General features: G+C 43.1%; 2 protein-coding genes across 2 annotated transcripts; one reads left to right on the top strand and one right to left on the bottom strand.

Annotated features, from left to right (window-relative positions):
* Positions 1 to 3,604: 3,604 nt before the first annotated feature.
* selenow2a (selenoprotein W, 2a) lies at positions 3,605 to 5,984 on the bottom strand. Its single transcript, XM_030408651.1, has 4 exons — positions 5,844 to 5,984; positions 5,505 to 5,602; positions 5,269 to 5,345; positions 3,605 to 4,629 (listed from the first exon to the last, which is right to left on the bottom strand). Exons 1-4 carry the CDS (start codon positions 5,870 to 5,872, stop codon positions 4,546 to 4,548), a joined length of 288 nt encoding a protein of 95 aa, XP_030264511.1. The 5' UTR covers positions 5,873 to 5,984; the 3' UTR covers positions 3,605 to 4,545.
* A 25-nt stretch (positions 5,985 to 6,009) lies between these two features.
* LOC115576173 (GTPase IMAP family member 8) lies at positions 6,010 to 13,928 on the top strand. Its single transcript, XM_030408650.1, has 6 exons — positions 6,010 to 6,260; positions 7,982 to 8,151; positions 9,145 to 9,819; positions 10,384 to 11,094; positions 11,223 to 11,885; positions 12,750 to 13,928. The coding sequence occupies exons 2-6, from the start codon at positions 8,127 to 8,129 to the stop codon at positions 13,442 to 13,444; spliced, it is 2,769 nt and encodes a 922-aa protein (XP_030264510.1). The 5' UTR covers positions 6,010 to 6,260; positions 7,982 to 8,126; the 3' UTR covers positions 13,445 to 13,928.
* The last annotated feature ends 5,331 nt before the right edge of the window (positions 13,929 to 19,259 follow it).

Genomic DNA, 19,259 nt, shown 5'->3' with positions numbered 1-19,259 from the left:
TGTTTTGGACTGGAGGCGGGGCTTTAAAACAAGTCGACCTAATGGCCTACACTTAAAGTAGCCATAGAGGTTGTATGTGGGGGGTCTTTCATAATTTCATAACCTTTTAGAGGACTAGAGGAATCTTCGTGGTGCCACATCTGTTTTTGTCCTTATCACAACTTATCACGACAATTATGACAAAGTTCAGACAGCTGATCAATTGAGTAGAAACGATCAACAGTGTGTGCTGTCTGCACATGGGTCAGTGACATCAGGTCACTCAGAGTTTAATGAAGCTTCACCGGGACAGACAACAGCCGTGATTCTTGCGGACAATAGCCTCCATTCTCTCTCCGAGCTTCACAGAGGTCATACTTCCAGGGGACCGTCCTGAATCTGCATATATGCATGTAATGCAAGATGCGCCTGTTTGTAGAACGCATGCAGTCATAAGGATATAATTTGCCTCACAGGGTCATTTAAACTGAAGAAGTCTCTTGTTGTGTGGAGATCTCGTTCAGGTCACATAAAATCTGTTGGCAATTCCAGTCAAGATGTTTCTCCCACTGGGACGCTCTTGTAACCAATGTACCTCTAGTGAGCTTTCTCATCAGAGCTCAGTCCCCAGAATTAAACGATGGCACACGATTAAACGTTTATGAGCTGAAATTCCTATAAGTGGAGGAGGAGGTTTGTTGCCTGGTTCAATCCACATCTAGCCACTTTCAGCTTCTATTCAGAATTTTGGAGCCAGTTTTGGAACACAAAGCTGTGTTTGTGGGTTTCGTTTAAGCCAAAACATGATATTTTCCTAACCTTTACCAAGTGGTTTTATAAAGATGAAACATAAGAAATGTTAAGTTGGAACATGCAATGTCCTCAATACAACATAGACATAAACAATGGGCATGAACGCTACTTTATTTTGTTGGTGTGTGTGTGGATGATTGTTAAGAGAAGGTCATTAAAATAGAAAATGAAAACACTCACGCTAATACATTTTAACATTAAAGGAAAACTACAGCCACATTACTTTACTTGCTTTGAGCTCATGCTAATATCTGTGCGCTAACAATAATGTTTCCCATGTTACCCATTTTACATGAGCGCGCTAGCATTGCTAACATTTGCCAATTAACACGAGACACAAAGTACAGCTGCGGTTTGCGTCATTCGTATTTTCAGTTATTTGGTCACTAAGTATTGGACGCAATAAACTTGGTCAAGATAATTTGATGAAAACCAAAAATGTCCACCTCGTGGTCCACATACTGGAGTGCAACATAACCCCATCTTAATACAACCCACCACACAGAGAAAAATGCATACATACATCCACGGTGTGGAGGGACAGTGGGCCCCAGCTGAAGACACTGCGGCACAGGCCTGTTATCACCAGCAGTGGAAGCTATCTGCTGCGTCCATGTGTCCCAACATACATAACGCAGACACTCCCAATCATCATATAGCCATATTCCTCCAGACCTGATCATGATCCTTAGTCTTGACACATCATTTGAAGAGTTCTGTTGAAAAGCCAAGGAGTAAATGCACACATAAACTATATATCTTGACAGAAATGTGTTGGAGTCGACACTGTTGTATCGGGAAATACAGCAGCCTATGTTATAAATTCAATTTGTAACCCTGATATAACATGACAGAGAAGGGCCGGCTTTTTCGAGGGCATATACAGCAAATGTCACTAATTATACCATCATTGTATTTTCAAGGTGCTTCGACATAGAGTTGTTCTTCACCCAACACATTAGGCGACTTTAAGCAGTAACAGTTGACGGGACTTTACTCATTTTAACTGGACACTTCCAGCCGTTACAGCCGACTGGTTTGCCCTTCCCAGAACTATGTCAAAAAGTTTACCGTCTGTCTTACAACCCTGAGGCATGTGAGGCATCTGGGCATTTTTTACCTACTTATAAAGAAACTATGAAAACAGGAAAAGGAAGTGATTGAACCTGATACACGAGTCTATTGTCTCACAACATTGGATCAAAGCTGATTTAAAATGTCTTTTTTTACACATATCAAAACCAGAAGCCAATTTAATGTCAAAATGAAAGCAGAAGTGATGCCATTTAATTACAAAATAAAAGCATACACGTCTGCGTAAGTATTGGTCACGTCGAATAGGACTCACGTAATCATAACTTTGAAGATCACGTGTGGACAGTGAAGGGCATTCTAAACACACCTGTATCCAGCTTCAGTACTTCTTATGGGCATTGTGCAGTTTCAAGCCTCTAATTGGAGGACAAACTGAGACAGCACAGTTGGTCTCTATCAGCATTAGAACAAGCAGGCTGCTGCAAGTTATCACCCAGAGCCAGAGCCAGCAGCAAAGACCCACCTAGTCACAGTGTGGGACGCTGAAGTATCATCATTAACAAGTGGTCGATACAGTGTGGGTCACTGGGACTTCACTTCACCAGTATTATCTAACGAGTAATGTTTGGTCATTCTCTTATTCCATATTCGTAAATCAAATTTTTTTGCCCAGTGGTGTAGAAATGTTGACGCACAGCAGTTTCTTTTGCACGCTCTCAGTCGAAGTTTTTGTTCACTCTTGGTGGCTAATTTCAACAACTCTTAGTTAAAGTTTGTTGCATTTAATTGCGACCTGGAACATGACCTTTGAGCTGCAACAGTATTTAATGAACAGATCTCGTCATTTCCTGTCTAAAAATCACTTTGTAGTGGAGGACGTTATGAAAACTTCCCCAAGGTTTGTGCCAGTTTATCAGAACACTTCATACTCTGGTCGCCATTTGAATTCCTTTTATGAAGTCAGTATTTTATCTTTGAGGCAGGGGGTGTCAGGGGCCAAACACTGAACATGGCAGTCTGTGTTGAGTCTGGCGCCCCTCAGTGGAACCAAACTAGCAAGACTGCTGTGTGACTACATTCGTCTTTGTCCGTGCTTCACTTGTGACCTGCATGACAAGTTTGTCAACCTCCATGTTGTTTTTGATTAAGTAAACTTGTTTTGGAGAATGCTTCTACTGAACACACACTGAAACCTGCTGTGTAGGTTCACTGCAACTTCCATTATAATTTTGATTTCTTTTTCATAGCTTTTATTTGAATGTGTCTCTGGTTTTTACATGTACGGGTATTCTTTTTTTTCTCCTAAGTGGTAAACAATATATATATTTTTTAAGAAAAGTTAAACACATTATTAGACGACTGCCCATAAGTCTACATTGTGTTAATTTGTATTGTCTGAAAAGTTGTTTCTGTGTAGGCGCAGAAAGAAACTGAAGCATAAAAACAACACTGTTGTTTGTGTTCAGTGTTCAAGAGATGCACTGGTTACCAAACCACATGTGAATGCCTCTCAGAAGAGCAGCTCCTCTGACGCTGCATGACAACAGGGGAATCCATAGATGCTGGCAGGTTACATACATAGATCCCTGAAGGGATATTAGGTTATCACAATAACCTAACCGGTTGCTTAACATACAGATCTCAGACAGTTAAGACTTGCAGGCCAGGCTGTGGAGCAATTACACAACATTCTTTCACTAGTGCAATCATGGACACTTTTTATACAGTGTGTTGAAAACGAGAGGACACACAGAGGTCATGAAAAAGCGACAAACAGTTGAACTTAAACAACCATTATCTTTATTTAAAGTCAACAGTTTTGACATTTGTGTAAACAGTGCAAGATGATTTGTGGAAAATGAGCAGACATCTAATTAGCGTGAGCTGATAGACCAGTGGGCGGTGGTCTTCAAAAGCACTTCTGATGATCGCTCTAGTACCTGACCGGTTTAATTACAGAAGAGCTCATCACTGACAAGAAAACAGACGCAGACTGGACATTTGGCAGAGCTAAGTGGCTGCACAGAACAGCAGCATTAAAAACCAATCATTCCAAAGGTTTAAGACCATTCCAGTTTAAGGCGTTTAAGCCAAATTTTGCATTAAACCACAGTAACATTTCTTCACTGGCAACTGGTGCATAAATCAGAGTGTTTGAAATGCTCATCAAATCTCAGACTTAAAATGATTTAAGACTGAGAACCTTCAACAGATTTAACATTAGTCTCCCTTCATTCTAAAAAAATGTGCAACTATTTTGCACTGCCCTTGCATTTACAGAAAAAAGTGAAACTGCATGTGACATCATATAAAACAAGCCTTGAAAAAAAAAAAAGAGGAAAATTATTTTAGAGGCTGTAGGATAATTAAAATGTTCTCCCTCAAACACTTCTGTGCCATCTTCTCCCCGTCCCTGTTCCTAGAAAGAGTTAGCTCCAGGCAAGATTCATCATACCATAACCTTTAAGTTTTTAAGCCACGGTAATCATTATGAGCCCAGACAACCACAACAAGAACAAACAGGGGGAGCCAGAAAGGCAAAGCAGAGTCTGGTAGTCTGCATTCAAGAAAAGCTACTGCATCTCTGTGGGGGGTTGTATAAAGTTTTCTCTCAGCCCACTTTAACAGGGTTGAGGTAGTCCAGAGGTGGCGGTGGCAGTATACCGTTGCTGTGGCCTGACTCGATGCTGCTGATGTTAGAGCAGGACAGAGGGAGGTTTACATGATGACGCATGGGGCGCGGCTTTTGGTGATCTTCTCCACAGGTTTTCCGTCTGCAGCACACTGGACTGCATTCAAGACCTGCGAAGGGATGGGAGAAACATCAGACACCGATCTTGCTGTGATTTACATTTTATGAGCGGTTAGTTGTGAATGTTCAAGGATATAAAAGAAGTACAACAAAAAATTAAGAGTCATCATCTACTCATCATCATACCGACGCAAACTCGGGTAAAGTTTCGTTGTCCACATAACATTTCTAAAGCTGCACAGCATCCTCTTAAACAACTTAGACTAGTTCTAAACATTAAAAAACAAAACAGAAACAATGTGGCACCATAAAGCTTGTCCTGTACAAGTCTCCAGAGGCTCCAAGATCCAAAATAGATTTGAAGAGAAGGCACTCTCTTGACACACCTCAGACAAGGTGTGGGCCAACACTTTTAGCTTAGTCATGGTGATGGTTTCTGCAAGATGTAAATACAATATTTTTAAATCAATTTGGGACCTCTGGGCTTCCATAGACAGGTTTTACAAGCTGTGAGGGGCGATTTTATGTTTTCTTTTTCCCCTTCCAGGGGACAATAATTCAAAATCTAGTTCCCTTAAGGAGAATGCCGTTTTATCAGCTGTGAAACTTCACCCAACATTCCATCTGCACACAGATTAATTTTAATTTTTTGGGTGAACTTATCCTTTAAAGCTCATCTGTTTACTCACGTCATCCTCATATGGGAAGCCACCAGTTTCAAGCTTGGAGAAGATGAGCTGCTCGTTGATTACAATCTCAAAGCTGCCTGTTAATACAAAATAAAAGAAAGAAAAAGAAGATGAGATCACTTACATGCAATTGGGAATTCACTTTATCTCCAATACGAGCCGTCACATTAACGATAAAACGGTCAGATGAGACGCATAACAAAATTGTGGTCAGGGTTAATTTCCACGCTACTCACCCTGTCTTCCCACGAAGCCTGACACAGCCGCATCGGGAAACTCACCCTGGACGGCCAGGGCGAGCTCCTGATAGCGGGGTCCGTAACCTCATGCGCCACTAAAAGCACACACACACACAAAAAAAAAATAACACACACATGGAATTTAAAAACAGTTACTACATAACCGTCCTGCACAGCCACTAGTATTAGCTTGTGGCTAACACCGCTAATGCTAACAGTACTACGTAACAACCTGCCTTAAACTGATTTAACGGGATGGACCCGGGCACAAACAGGCACATGTTCGCTAAAACCTTACAGGAAAAGCTAATGAGTAGGATAAAAAGATGTCATTACCAGTACTCGACTTTAATTGTCACACCCATTGTTGTTGACTTGTTGTGTCGACTCTGTCAGTCAGCGGTGCAGGACTCTCTGCTCCACTGTGGTGCGGTGCGTTCGCTGCTGATATAACACTGCGCCGCGGAGGGGGGCGGGGTTTAAAAACTCGGAGACACACGTGAGCACAGCTGACAGTAGTCGTACCGGAACCAAAGGTCAAGTTATTTCAGCTTTCGTTATTCACGTTAGCATCGTCAAAAAGCTAATGGGATATTTCAATTGGATTTTTTAAATGATGCAGAAAGTAAACTCTGTGGCAAACACGAGCTTATGACACTCACACGTTTAGCTCAGCAGGATAATCCTCACAAGTGAACGCCACTTTTGTGATTTTTAAAGCGTGAATTAAATCACTAGAGGCAAAAAGCTGACGTAAGGCTAAAAGCAGACTACACTATGGTCACTTCATTTAAACGTCAACGCCACTAAGCGTCTTGGAACGCGTTTTCTGTAAATTGATCATTCTGCAAGTTAGAATAGTTTGTATTAAAGTCGGCCTGTAAAGACGGACAGGTGAGTAGACGAGGCTCCGTGTTCGGTGTGATCACAAACAAGGAATTTGACTCAAGTGGGGTCTGCTCTCCATGTACAAGGAACAGTTTCTAAACATTTAAATACATAAACATTCACATAAAGATTGAGATCACACATTTCTATTCCAGACCTTAAAAATATTTTATTATGTGAAACATTTATTTCATGTATAGGCAGGTGTTGTTCTTGTCCTCTCTGCCTGGGGCCTCCTAGTGTCAAGGAGGCCCGAAGCACAGTGTGCCCAGATTACAGTTAAAACTCCCATATTGAAAATGTTACTTAAGTGAAAATACCTAGGTATTATGTGGGAATTAAACAGTTTTAGATTCAGAAATCAATGTACGGATTAAGGATGTGAGAGGAGGGGAGATCTTCTTCACTTGAGCTGTGGGGATTTGTCATCATGACATGAAGTCATGAAGTCATATGGTCAGGAAGTCATGAGGGGCATTCTGTTATACTGTGTTAACAGAAAGTTAGATAGGCTGACTGTAATTGTCCAGAGTATCATCACAGTGTCAGTGTTTCAGGGAAGGCATGAATAACAGCTGTGTGGATATAAAAGACTGTGGAGAACCCCGTGTTAACAACGCCTCATGTGTTAACAATGTCTTATTCGCCACACTGAGCCTGGAAAATTCCTAAATGAGTTAAAAACTAAAACAAAAGTAGAGATAGTAACTCTCAAACATCAACAAGGGGAATTCCACTATAATCATCAGGAAAATGAACATAATATCAACGTAGCAAAAGTTAAAGTGAGTGAGTTCATACAGGATATTTGATGATATAGAAAACACAATATCTTGTTCAGATTCATTCATGTTTAAGCAGAAGTTTGATAAAGTTGGATTCGGTGAAACACATTTTTCATGTTAGGCTGCAGCTAATGGTTATTATAATCATAGATTCATCTGCTGTTCCTTTTCTTCATTAATATATTTATTAATAATCCAACACCGAATGTCTAATATGCGGCTATCATCACAGCCACTTCCTGGAGTTATATTTTTTCATAAGCATCATCTTGATATGTTTTTTGCATGCAATTCCTTAATTTTAAATGCAACTAGTGGGCTAGTATAGCTACAGAATAGCTGTCGGATAGTGGAGTGAAAAGTACAGAAGTTTTGTGTAAGAACTGTTGTGGAGTTGAAAAGAAAGTGGCTTAAGGAGTACCTAAAATTTGTACTGAGGTATCAGTACTCGAGTAAATATACTCGAGTAAGATCATTCAGAGCATCTTAATGTTGTAATTTGTTGAGATTGAGCTAACTTTAACATTAACAATGCGTCATATTTCTCAAACTTATCACGTTTTTTTTAATCTTAAAGTAAAATGAAACTGTAACACTGTCAACGTTTCCATTCGAACTGTTGTGAAGCACATTAAACACAGCTCTCTGTATCCCCCGGCTGTGTTTGTTTAATGATAAATGCCTCACACTCTCTTTGGTTTACCCTCAGAGTGGACTGTCGACCTGCTGCTGAGAGGTGTGGCTCTTACAGTCTACTCCTGTGTGTCTATGTGTGTGTGTGTGTCTGATTACTCATTACAGTCAACCTTCAGACTCATAATCGCATAAAACACAAACTGCTGCTATCAGTCTGCCATATTTCTCGCAGAGAACACGGACGACATGGACGCGACGCATGAATAAATAGTTTGTTTTAAAAATCTGCCTGCCTGTAGATGAATGTGAGATGGCAACCAGCGAGCTGTCGGCATGTGAGTTTTTATTCTTGGTGTATCGTTATAACAGCATCATGTCCACGTTCATGTCCTGATTTTCAGTTTGAAATGTTTTTTTTTAAATGAAAAGTCAAACAACTTCCTGCTGCGATTAGTTATCTAGAAGTTATCAGCGTTTTATATTAAAGCTGATTGATGAGTGACTTTTTTCATCCCATGTTCTTATCTCTGGTTTGTAGATATTAGAATTTGTTCACTGTAGTTTTATGTCACTATGGAGCCTAATTGCACTGCAAGCAAAATGAGTTTTATTCTTGAATAATCTGCCTTTTTATTTATCAGTCACTCATTTTTTCTGGTCCATATAGTCCCAGAAGTGTTTCATTCCCCAGAAGACTGAGTTGACATGTCTTAATTGCTTCTGTCAGTTAACGTATGTCAGTTTAATAGCCCACAAACATATGAATATCCACTTTGCAGTAATAAAAAAGAAAGAAAATCAAGGAAGTATTCACGTTTGAGAAGCTTAAACAATGTATTTCTGCTGTTTCATTTTCTGTCAGACACATAAAAACTCAAAAATATATAATCTACTCTCATAACAGAGAATGAAAATCAGCAAATGTTCACATTTGAGCAGCTTAAACAATGTATTTTTTGTGACATTGGTTTAAAAAAACAACTCACAGCGAATGTTTTTATATTTATATATATATTTATATATTCAAACTCAAACATGTTAAACATTAAATCATAAAAGAAGAAGAACAACAGCAAATATTACAATCTAGAAAGCTGAAAGGAGGGAAGTTTTGGCAATTTTGCCTTAGAAAAATATAAACAAACACATTGATTATCAAAATTGTTGCTGCTCTGTAAACTGATTAATGAATAAATTGACTAAATGTGTCAGTTTTATACATTTTGCTTGCATTGTATGAAAGTATTCAGTATTTTCCTCCTCAAATGCGAAACTTCTATACATTTGAACCTCCTCTTTCTCTCTCTGTGTCTTTATTTCTCTGTCAGGGGACGGCTGGGGTACTTCACAGCTTAAGATCGTCCTTCTTGGAGGCCGAAACTCTGGAAAGAGCTCTGTGGGGAACTTGATCCTGGGCAAAGAGGAGTTTGTCACCAGAGAGAGGACCTCATGCTCCCGGAGGCTGGGCGTGGTGGCCGGACGGTGGCTCACGGTGGTGGACACTCCCGGCTGGTGGTGTGACTTCAGCGCTCAGGACACATCTGAGCTGGTGAAGAGGGAGATCATCAGCAGCGTCTCCCTCTGCTTGCCAGGCCCACACGTGTTTCTGGTCACGGTCAAGGCGAGCTCGGCCTTCTCGGAGAAGCGTCGCAGGGCCGTGGAGGAGCACGTGGCCCTGCTGGGTGACGGGGTGTGGAGTCACTGCATTGTGGTGTTCACCTCCTCTGACAGGTTTGAACACAGCGAGGAAGAGGAGGGGGGGAAGGCCCTCCGCTGGCTCACTGAGAAGTGCAGTCGGAGGTGTCACAGCGTTATCTGGAGGGATGATGCTGAAGTGGGCGAGCTGCTGGAGAAGATACAGAGGCTCGTCGCAGAAAATGGAAACAGAGTGTTTGAGATGCAGGAGGACATTTTACAGGCGGTTGTAGAGGAGAAGAGACGGGTGGAGGAAAGGGCTCAGCAGAGGTTTGTGAGGATGAAGAAACACAGATCTCTCCTGAGAGGTGAGACCATCATAGTTTTGGACATGTCGAAATAGAAATCTGCAAAATCCAAAGCCATTTCTCAGATTTTTACAAACCAAACAATCAGTGGAGGAAATAATCAGCAGATGAATCCATAATGAACATCCTCATTTGTTTCAGTCTTACATGAAATAATTCAATAATTGGGCTTAACCAACCACAACAGTGAAATCATGCTTTTACATTAATGGTTCGGTGGTAATAACCTATTAACCTATAACGATATTATATATGTGAAACTAGATCTACATTTATTAATTTTTTTAGTACCTTTATGTATTCTTTTAAAGTTCAACATTTCCTGATTATTCTTTCTATGTACATATATTTCATTATTATATATTCAGTATTTTTTAAATATATTTTATATAATGTCATGTGAATGTTTAGTGTTTGAACAAATTTGGCCTGCGTTTAACAGAATAGACATTTGAAAGAAATACTCCAGGGAGTCATTATTCCTGTTACCAACCCACATATAGGAACATGCCTGGATAAATACTTTAGCTACTGTGCCTCATGTTTCCACCTCCATTCTTCCAGGGAGGCTGCGGTCCATCACTAACATCCGGATCGTGTTGTTGGGAGCAAAGGGTTCTGGGAAAACCTCCACCCTGAACACAATCCTGAGCAGAGGGAGCGACCAGGGTCGGAGGAGGACAGCTCGGTGCCAGGTTGGAGAAGGCGTGGTGTTTGGGAGGCAGCTGACTGTGGTGGACACACCGGGCTGGTGGATGAACTACTTCTGCGATGAGACCCCCGTGTTCGACCGGAGGGAGATGGTGCTCGGTTTGTCCCTCTGCCCTCCGGGGCCTCACGTCTTCCTGCTGGTGATCCGCGTGGACAGGGCCTTCACCGACACCTACAGGAGGGCGGCAGAGGAGCACCTCCGGCTGATCAGCGAGCACATCTGGAGTCGCGTCATCGTGCTGTTTAGTTTCGGGGACTGGCTGGGAGGCACGACCACCGAGCAGTGCATCGAGAGCGAGGGGGAGCCTCTGCGGCGGCTCGTCGAAAGGTGCGGCAACAGGTACCATGTCCTGAACAATAAGACCAAAGGGGATGGCTTTCAGGTCAGAGAACTGATCGGGAAGATGGAGGAGATGTTGTCCGGCTGTGACAACATCCAGCATTATGAGATAGAGAGGGGAGCGATGGAGCAGATGGAGGAGGGGATGAGAAGAGAGAAGGAGAGAGCCGAGGAGAGGCGGGTGAAGAAGGAGAAACGAAGGCAGATGGCGAAGTCTCAGCTGGGTGGGTTGGATACATTTAATACTGCTGCTTCAATCTTGCTTTACTTATTTAATAAACGCTGATTTTCAGACACATTTCAACCAAGTTTGTTTGTTTTCTAACAGATTTTTCAAACTTCTTTACAACAGAGAAACTGAACCCTCTTCCGGAGCTGAGAATCGCGCTCGTCGGCGGCAGGAAAACCGGCAAGAGCTCCTGTGCGAACACCATCCTGAGCACTGACTGCTTCCACACAGACACACAAACCACCTCCTGCTCCGAAGGTCGAGCCAACATCATGAGCAAGACGCTGGCAGTGCTGGACACACCTGGCTCCTTCTTCGTGACCTCTGACCTCCTCGCTCCGTCCTGCGCTCTCCTCCTGGTTGTCAACGTGAGCTCCTCGTTCAGGGACGCCCACTTGGAGGCCATGGAGAAGCAGCTGGAGGACGGAGGAGGCCAGATGTGGAGCAGAGCCTTGGTCCTGTTCAGCCACGGCGACTGGCTAGGTGACACAAGCGTCGAGCGGCGCATCGAGAGCGAAGGCGAGCCACTGCAGAGGCTGGTGGAGAAGTGTGGGAACAGATACCACGTGCTGGATAACAAACGCAGAGGGGGTGGAGCTCAGGTCAACGAGCTGGTCGAGCTGATAGAGGAGATGCTGGTCGGAGAGAGGCTGGCTGCTCTTCACAGAGGCGATCACATGTGGAGAAGTGTTTCCTCGGCAGGTGAGCAGCAGGTAGACGCAGTGACGCTGCGTCAACAAGGGTTAGAGGAGCTCACGAGCTGCAGACGTCAGCTTTCCCCTGAAGGTAAGTAAACCTCACACGCTGATGTGTTTCCACAGTTTTTTTTGTCACTGCAGGTTCAGACAGATGTGACTGTGGTTTCCCAAAGGGGTCACAAGACAAATCTGAAGGGACCATAGACACAAAAATCTATTTATATTTTCAGACATTTCATTCATCTTTGCTTTGTTTTGATGTGAATTACTGGAGTATCTCTAAAAATGTAAAGAATTGTCTAAATCAGGGGCCGTACTTTACCCAGACGGTCGCAGAATCATGTGATGGAAAATCTGAGCAATAGACACTTCATCTCCTCCGTTCTGACTTTTTAAACATGTAAATAACAAAAATCCTACCTAAAAGCAACTAAACTTGGGGCTAAACACTCTCCGAGGAAGGTGAACACAACATTTAGTCGTATTCCTTTTTACACAAACACTTAAAATGATTAGTTATGGTATTTTATCAAATATTAAAGTTATGGTAAACGTGACCGGAAATATGGAATAACTGCCAAATAAAACACATCAAAAATATTTTCAAAATGTGAACCGATTTATCTGTCATATCGCTTGGTTATCTCTATTATTTGTACTTGGTTTATTTTAGGTGTAAAATATGACATCGTTATAGAACATATGCACCACACAGGGCAGCTTTGTGCTATATTATTATTAAAACCTGTAACAGAGAAAAATAGAAAAAACAAATCTAAAAGATGAAGTCCTATCAGGTGTAACATGGGGAGGGATCAAATAAAAGCGGGTTTATGGCAGCGAGGCAGCGGCATCTGTATTGGAGAGATAAGCAGATGGATATCTCATGATGGGTGGTGATGGTTGGAATTTTTATCGCGAAACATGACATGGCATTTTATTTCATTTGCAGTGACTGAGTCAGCCAATTCCCCTGCTCAGCGCTCAGATAACGGTGGTCAGATAGTGGCACTGCCATCAGGAAGAACAGGAGGATGGGCTGGATTCACCGTGCTGGACAGAGACACCATCATGTCCTGTTTGGCCTCTGCGCTCTCTGGTAAACAGAGACTCAGGTGGAGTATAAATCTGCCCGTGACTGACGATCTTCACCTGAGGCTGAATGGTGAAAGCCAGCTGCTCTCATCCAGACAACCCAAGACTATTCTAGCTTTACCTCAAGTGCAGCACAGGATGCTCGCAGAGGGAAACGTGATCAGCGTGACCTCTCTCTGCCACCCTGCACTGAGGGAGAGGACTCTCAGGAGGCTCAGTGAGTCCGGAGGGCTGCAGGCCCTGATCGACCAGTGGGACCACAGCAGCCTGGAGGAGCTGGAGGCCTTCATCGACTCCTACTTTGAGATGGTTTGGGATCAAACCATGGGGTCGCTGCAGTCGGCCGACTCTGACACCACTGAGCAGGATGCTGTCGTCGAGGAGGCTGGACAGGAGGAAGTGCTGTCATCTATAGACAGGAAGCTCTCAAAGCTGGAGCTCCTGGAGGACATCAGGGGGGATCTGGCTGAGCTGAGGACGAGTCTGGAGCAGAGCTGGAAGGCCATACAGGAAATCAGAGGACAGAGCAAACAAGAAGAGGACACAGGGTAATCAAGAATGGAGTCAGTTATCTTGTACAGTGAAAAGAAATGTGTTGACGTCAAAGCAAAAGTAGAAAAACATAGTTTCACAACCTGCTATGATATTTCTTTTCCCCACAAGGGGGAGCTGTTGTATAAGAGTAAGTTATTGTCTCATATGTGGCCACTGATGCGTCACATTTCTGCAGGTATGGAAGGACTCAGACCTTTTACTTGAGCAGAGATCTCAATATCGCAGCATAGAAATACTCTGTTACAAAGTCATGCACTTGAAAGTGAAAGTGAACGCTCAAATGTAATAGCTTCAAAATATACAGCAGAACAGAACAGAACATTACGGGATAACTGTTGTTGTTGGATTGTATTTATTGATGCGTGTACGTGTTGATCCTTTTATTGTTGCAGCTGGTTAAAGTGGGGCTAATTTTAATCACTTCAATAAAGGAGGGTAGGATGTAAATTCACTCCCAATGACCAATAAAGTCTTATCTTAAGCTGTAGTAAGTTCTCTGTTGATAAGGTAATATTTAATTGTAACATTACTTTAGTTAATTGTTATTTAACTGTTTACATGCAAAGAAATGCTCTATAATCCAATTATCCATCAATTGTAACGTGGTTTTCGTGGTTAGTGACTCCATGGCGGTCGCAAGTAAAGGTGCAATATGTGAGAATTTGTGTTTAATATTAACATTATCAACAGAATGTGAAGAAACCAACAGTGTTTATGTCAAAGATGTTTACGTATTGTGTTGCCGTGAAAATCTGTATGTACGACTCTGACCTGCCGGTCTGGATCGCTAGCTGCACGGCTAACCGAGCTAACCGCCACCTGTTGGTTTGTCGTGGCCAATTCTTACATGTTGCACCTTCAAACTAACAGATTCTGTCCGAACACGACAGTATGTGGCCGTCTGGTTTCGGACTCGGTTATATGAAAAAGGTGTTTCTCTGGTTTTTTTGGCAGCCTCGCTTTTGCTTTCGTGGAGAAGCAAAAATATTGGAAACACATTTCAACATTATTTATTCCAACACCACAAAAGCATGTGGTCTCCCGAACATGACACTGTAGGTGACTGTGAGCAAAATGTTTCAGGCGTTCTTGGGTCGTGCCTGACTCACGAAAACATGCTTTGCGATGACATTTAGTGCGGACTGCGCACTGTTCAGTCACTGTGACTGTTAGAACAGCTGTATTTTGAGATAAAACCCCTTGAAGTTCGGCTCTAAATATACCTGAGGTCTTCTTTCCTCGCCTCTTATCACCCACGGTGTTGCTGACAGATGACCCTTCAGCCTCAAAGCTCCAGAAATGTTGCGATAACTGTGATGAAAGACGAGAGAAATCTCAACCCCGAGGGACAACGGGAGCGGGACGGAGACATTTTTTAAGGATGGACTTTACAGGGATCATCATAGCAAAGGAGGTGATTTGTAGGCAATCATGGTCTATTTATCTCTGCCAGTCTTCATCTCGGGGCTTTCTCTCTCTTTGCATTGCACCTCTTTGAATATCATTGCTCCTTCAGTCTCCTCCCCCTGCTGTCTTATCATCTATCTTCCTCTCTTGTCAACATGTCATTCCTCCACTCTATTCTCCTGCCGCTCATTGTCCCTCAGCCCATTCTCCCTTCTCTATCTTTTTTCTCTCTGCCATCCCATCCTCTCTGCAGTTCTCCCCTCCCTCCCTTTCTCAAATCAAGTCGTGAGTGCTCATCCACCACCACCACCAGCAGCACTGCCGCCACCCCCCCTTCATTAAAGGAGTCCTGCAGCCAGGGAGGAAGCAACAGCAGAAATGGATCTCCACCCTCTCCCTCTCTCCAATCGTCGAGGCGCTGTTCAGGAGACAATTTTGAGCCAGCATCCATCTCCATTAGCGGGACAGCGCAGCGACCAGCGTGACCCCCTACCCGCCACCTCGTATCACGTTTCACTGCCTGCTATTTTTCCAGGTGGAAAAAAAAAAAGAAAAAGAAAAGCGAGGCAGAGAGAGAGATTGGGGCAGTGGCTGGGAAACACGGATGGAGACGGAGGGAAGAGAAGGGGGATGATTTAGACCCGGTGTAAAGGAATCATCCATCCTCCACTTCCCTCCATGCTCTGATACGATGACGTCTCCCGGGGGGGTGACGTCTGGGACGAGGCAGAGTGTAGACCTGTGCACCTCAGCGGGAGATCTGAACTTTTCTACCCTTTACAGGCCATAAACGAAAAGCCTGCGTCACGGCCTCACAGTGATACTTCACAAGAGTGCGGCACAGAAACAGCTGTGCCAGGTGATCGGGCCAGGTGACGGCTGCTTAATGGAAATTATCGGCGCCTATTATTGAGGCTGAAACTTAAATTAGGGCAACGCTGTGATGAACAACATAGAGTCGAGGGCATGGAGGGTATTCAAGAGATTAATCATCTAAATAACAAAAAAAAAAAAAGGTCCACCTCCGAAGGCTCCAGATTTGTCGCGTGTATAGGCCCGGTCGCCCAGTAAAATGTTTGCATTTTACGCTTCTGCAAACCACAGATATGTTCAAACACTCCTCATACCTGCATTTTCTACACGACACGCCATGTCATGTTCGCAGTACGTGTACAAGAGATGACTTTCATGTGTCAGAGGGGGGCGGTGGCAGCGCGGCAGCTGAGGGACCGCTCTCCAAGGCCATGTTTTACCGTTTTGTCAAGCATGAAACCACTGGATACTTTAAGGAGAAACTGGGGGTTTTTCCAGCTGTATTGGCGGCAACAGAAGCCAAAACATGAACTTTTGACCGTAAACACCCTAAACAGCGTTGTCACAAGACACAATTGAAACCTGAACCTAAGTTGCACCATATCCATATAACCATGTAAGTTTTGCGTAAACATATATTAATAATAGTATTAGTAGTATATATAGTATATAGTATTCTCAGGATTGGGTTGCATTTATTTCACATTTCCAGCTTTTTGTTGTTGTCTTTCGATGTCTAAAATCGTTTTAATAAAGGCGTTTCAAGGTAATTGACGTTCTTTGGGGTCAACTCTCGGCCAAGTTCCAAGGGCAGATCCAACATTCACAAGTCTTTATGAAGAGATTCTTTTGCAGGTCTTTTAGATCTACAGATTGATCATTGGAGTGATACAGTTTTATATCCTTTTGAAGGATCTGTTAAGAGTATTTTTCTACTTTCAAAGTACAGATCTGATAGATAGAAAGTAGGCCAGTGAAATGGGCCCTTTGCTTCATTTTTGTTTATTGTTCCGGGATAAAACAGAGTCTAAACTTGAACATTTTTGTTTTCAAGTCTGAAATATTGAGAGTGAGGTCTGTTTCAAACTGATCTCGTCAGAGTTTGTGGGATTCGTCCGACTCTTATTTGAACTTTCTGAATCGACAACCACTCCCACTTTACACAGAGATGAGAGGCTTCGGGTTGAACTATCTTTTTCCAGTCACTTTCCACATCTTTGACCGTAAATGCATTCAAGAACAGATTATCCGAAAGCATGTGCTGTTTCCTCCACTCTGAACAATTTGTCGCACGTTGCCCCTCTCGACAACCGCAGGCTTTTACCTCATCTTCCAAGTGTTTGCATTCAGAACAGATATAAACACCGTCATGTTCAGATGAGTCTCTACCAGTCTAGATGGTTAGAACATACTGATCCATTTACAAGTCTACGTCTTCATTTTTGTGAGCTGAATCAAGAGCACATCTCAAGTCTACAGATATGCTCTTTTGGTTTGTTGTGTTTAGTTCAGCCTAACTTTGGGTTCAAAACACTGATAATGTGCGTAAGGTGTGTAGCGTCAATGTGTGTGAGATTTATTTCCATTAGAATTTTGGGCCAAGTCTTCTGGATCCCCCAGGCTTCTCTCTCCTACGATGGAGAGTATGGACTGAAGAATGGATGTTAATCAAGTCAAGTCTTCATGAGTCAGTCTCACAGCAGCCCGTGTCAAGTCTTGTTTTAGCGAGGGAAGTCCATCTGAAGTTCGTTTTTGCCCCCATTACACCATCACGTGTAGCCTGTTGGGAACCATTTCACAGGAATGGTTAAGGAAAAGTCTGACTAAGACCAGGCTTCGAGTGTGAAGGCGATGGAGGAGCGAGTGTCAGATCCAAATGGGATACATTTGGCTTTGCCGCCACCTGGCCTGGACTCAGAGCAACCACACATACACACATGAATACACAAACACACACTCGCTCTCTTCCATCTTTCCCCAAATCCACGTCTGTCACTGAGCCCCATCAGGATACGCCGGGTCAGGGGAAACCTCAAGGGCAAAGTTCAGGAAGCAATTAAGGGAAATAACTGCACACCAGTGGAACGAATTCCAGTTCCATTCTGAATATGTGTCTGTTTCTCAGAAGGTCTCACTCGTTAAATCATTAACCCTGTGACTGGAGACCACAAAAGAGGAAAAAGCAACACGGTTGTATGTTAGAAATTTAGATGCCATCTGCTTCACAAGTGGCTATTACAAGAGCTATTACAGAGCGGGATGAGAGGAGAGCCCCCTGTAAATCAATGGAGGCTTACTGGGTTTGTGGTTTGACCCTGAAGTCGGTTTCACCTTCAGACATTTTTCGCTCCCAACGACGGCCAACGAGGCAGAATGCTTTCACAGCGTTTTTCTTTATCACTGCGATATGTCAGAAGCACTTAAATTAGAGATATATCATAGAGAATATAAACATCTGGGCTGCTAAAAACATCGCCGCTATCTGTGAGCAGGATGGCAGAAAATGCAAAGCATGAAATGTGTGGGTTTGGGCTCTGAACACATATGAAACAGTTTTTATTTGAACGATTTCTGAACTTTCTGTGTGTGAGGAGGCTAGAGGAATGTTTTCTAGCCTCAAAGGGGACTCGGTGAGGGTTCACAATTTATAACAGATCGTTTGCCATGCTGGCAGCGTGTGCCAATGTCGGTCTACTCTGCGGGGCTGACTTCTTTGGTCTTGACTCTTCTGGCTCGGACCACCGGCAGGTAAGTAGTAGTTCGTGATTAAACACCTGCAAAACTAGCTAACTCATCGTTGCCATCTGTACGAAGTGCTAATTAACAAACACTTGCATGCTAAACTGTAATGGTAAACATTCCCTGCTAGAACATCTGCATGTTAGCATTGTTACAGTGAGCGTGTTAGCATACTGGCATTAGCACAGGGTCAGCCTCACAAAGCAGCTAGCGTGGCTGTAGATTCTTTGTCTTGTTAGCCCACTTTAAAAGCAAAAACGCTTCATTTCTACGTTTTTCATACATGTTTTTTCCAAGCATTACATTCAAAGCACCGCTGAGTCTGTGTTAACCTAGCCTGCAGCTTCACGGACCTGCTAGCATAGCTGTAGACTCAAGAGGGGTGGTGTAAACCCTTGATAATCCCTTCGATAGGAAGAGATTAGTGCCAATATCAGATAGTTTGTCTGTAGTTGGAATAGATACATTCTTTCTGTTCATGGTTGCAGGTAAGTACAAACTAAACTAATGAGGGGTTGAGGTGGAAGTGGAGAGACACTGGAGTTCTAACAGGACTGATGTCAGACAGGTTTTTACAGTTTTACGTATTTATGCTCCCAAATGTATTCAAATCAAACAATCTCAGGAGGGAAAATCACTGCACAGCTGAACACGGAGTCACACATTTCTTCATTTTCACACACGCAGGTCTGAACGTGCACGTGTTTCTTTGCTGTGCCACATTAACATACTCGGGTCGTTTCACACCTGGCAGGATCCATGAATTCAGTCTGGCGTTGATACAATCTTCGACATGAAATCCGGATGGCTGACTTTAATCGTCTGCAGCTATACGATACTGCAGCCGCTGGGT

Source organism: Sparus aurata, chromosome 23, assembly GCF_900880675.1.
Source record: "Sparus aurata chromosome 23, fSpaAur1.1, whole genome shotgun sequence".
Lineage (NCBI taxonomy): Eukaryota > Metazoa > Chordata > Actinopteri > Spariformes > Sparidae > Sparus > Sparus aurata.
This window is presented reverse-complemented; position numbering and strand designations above follow the sequence as displayed.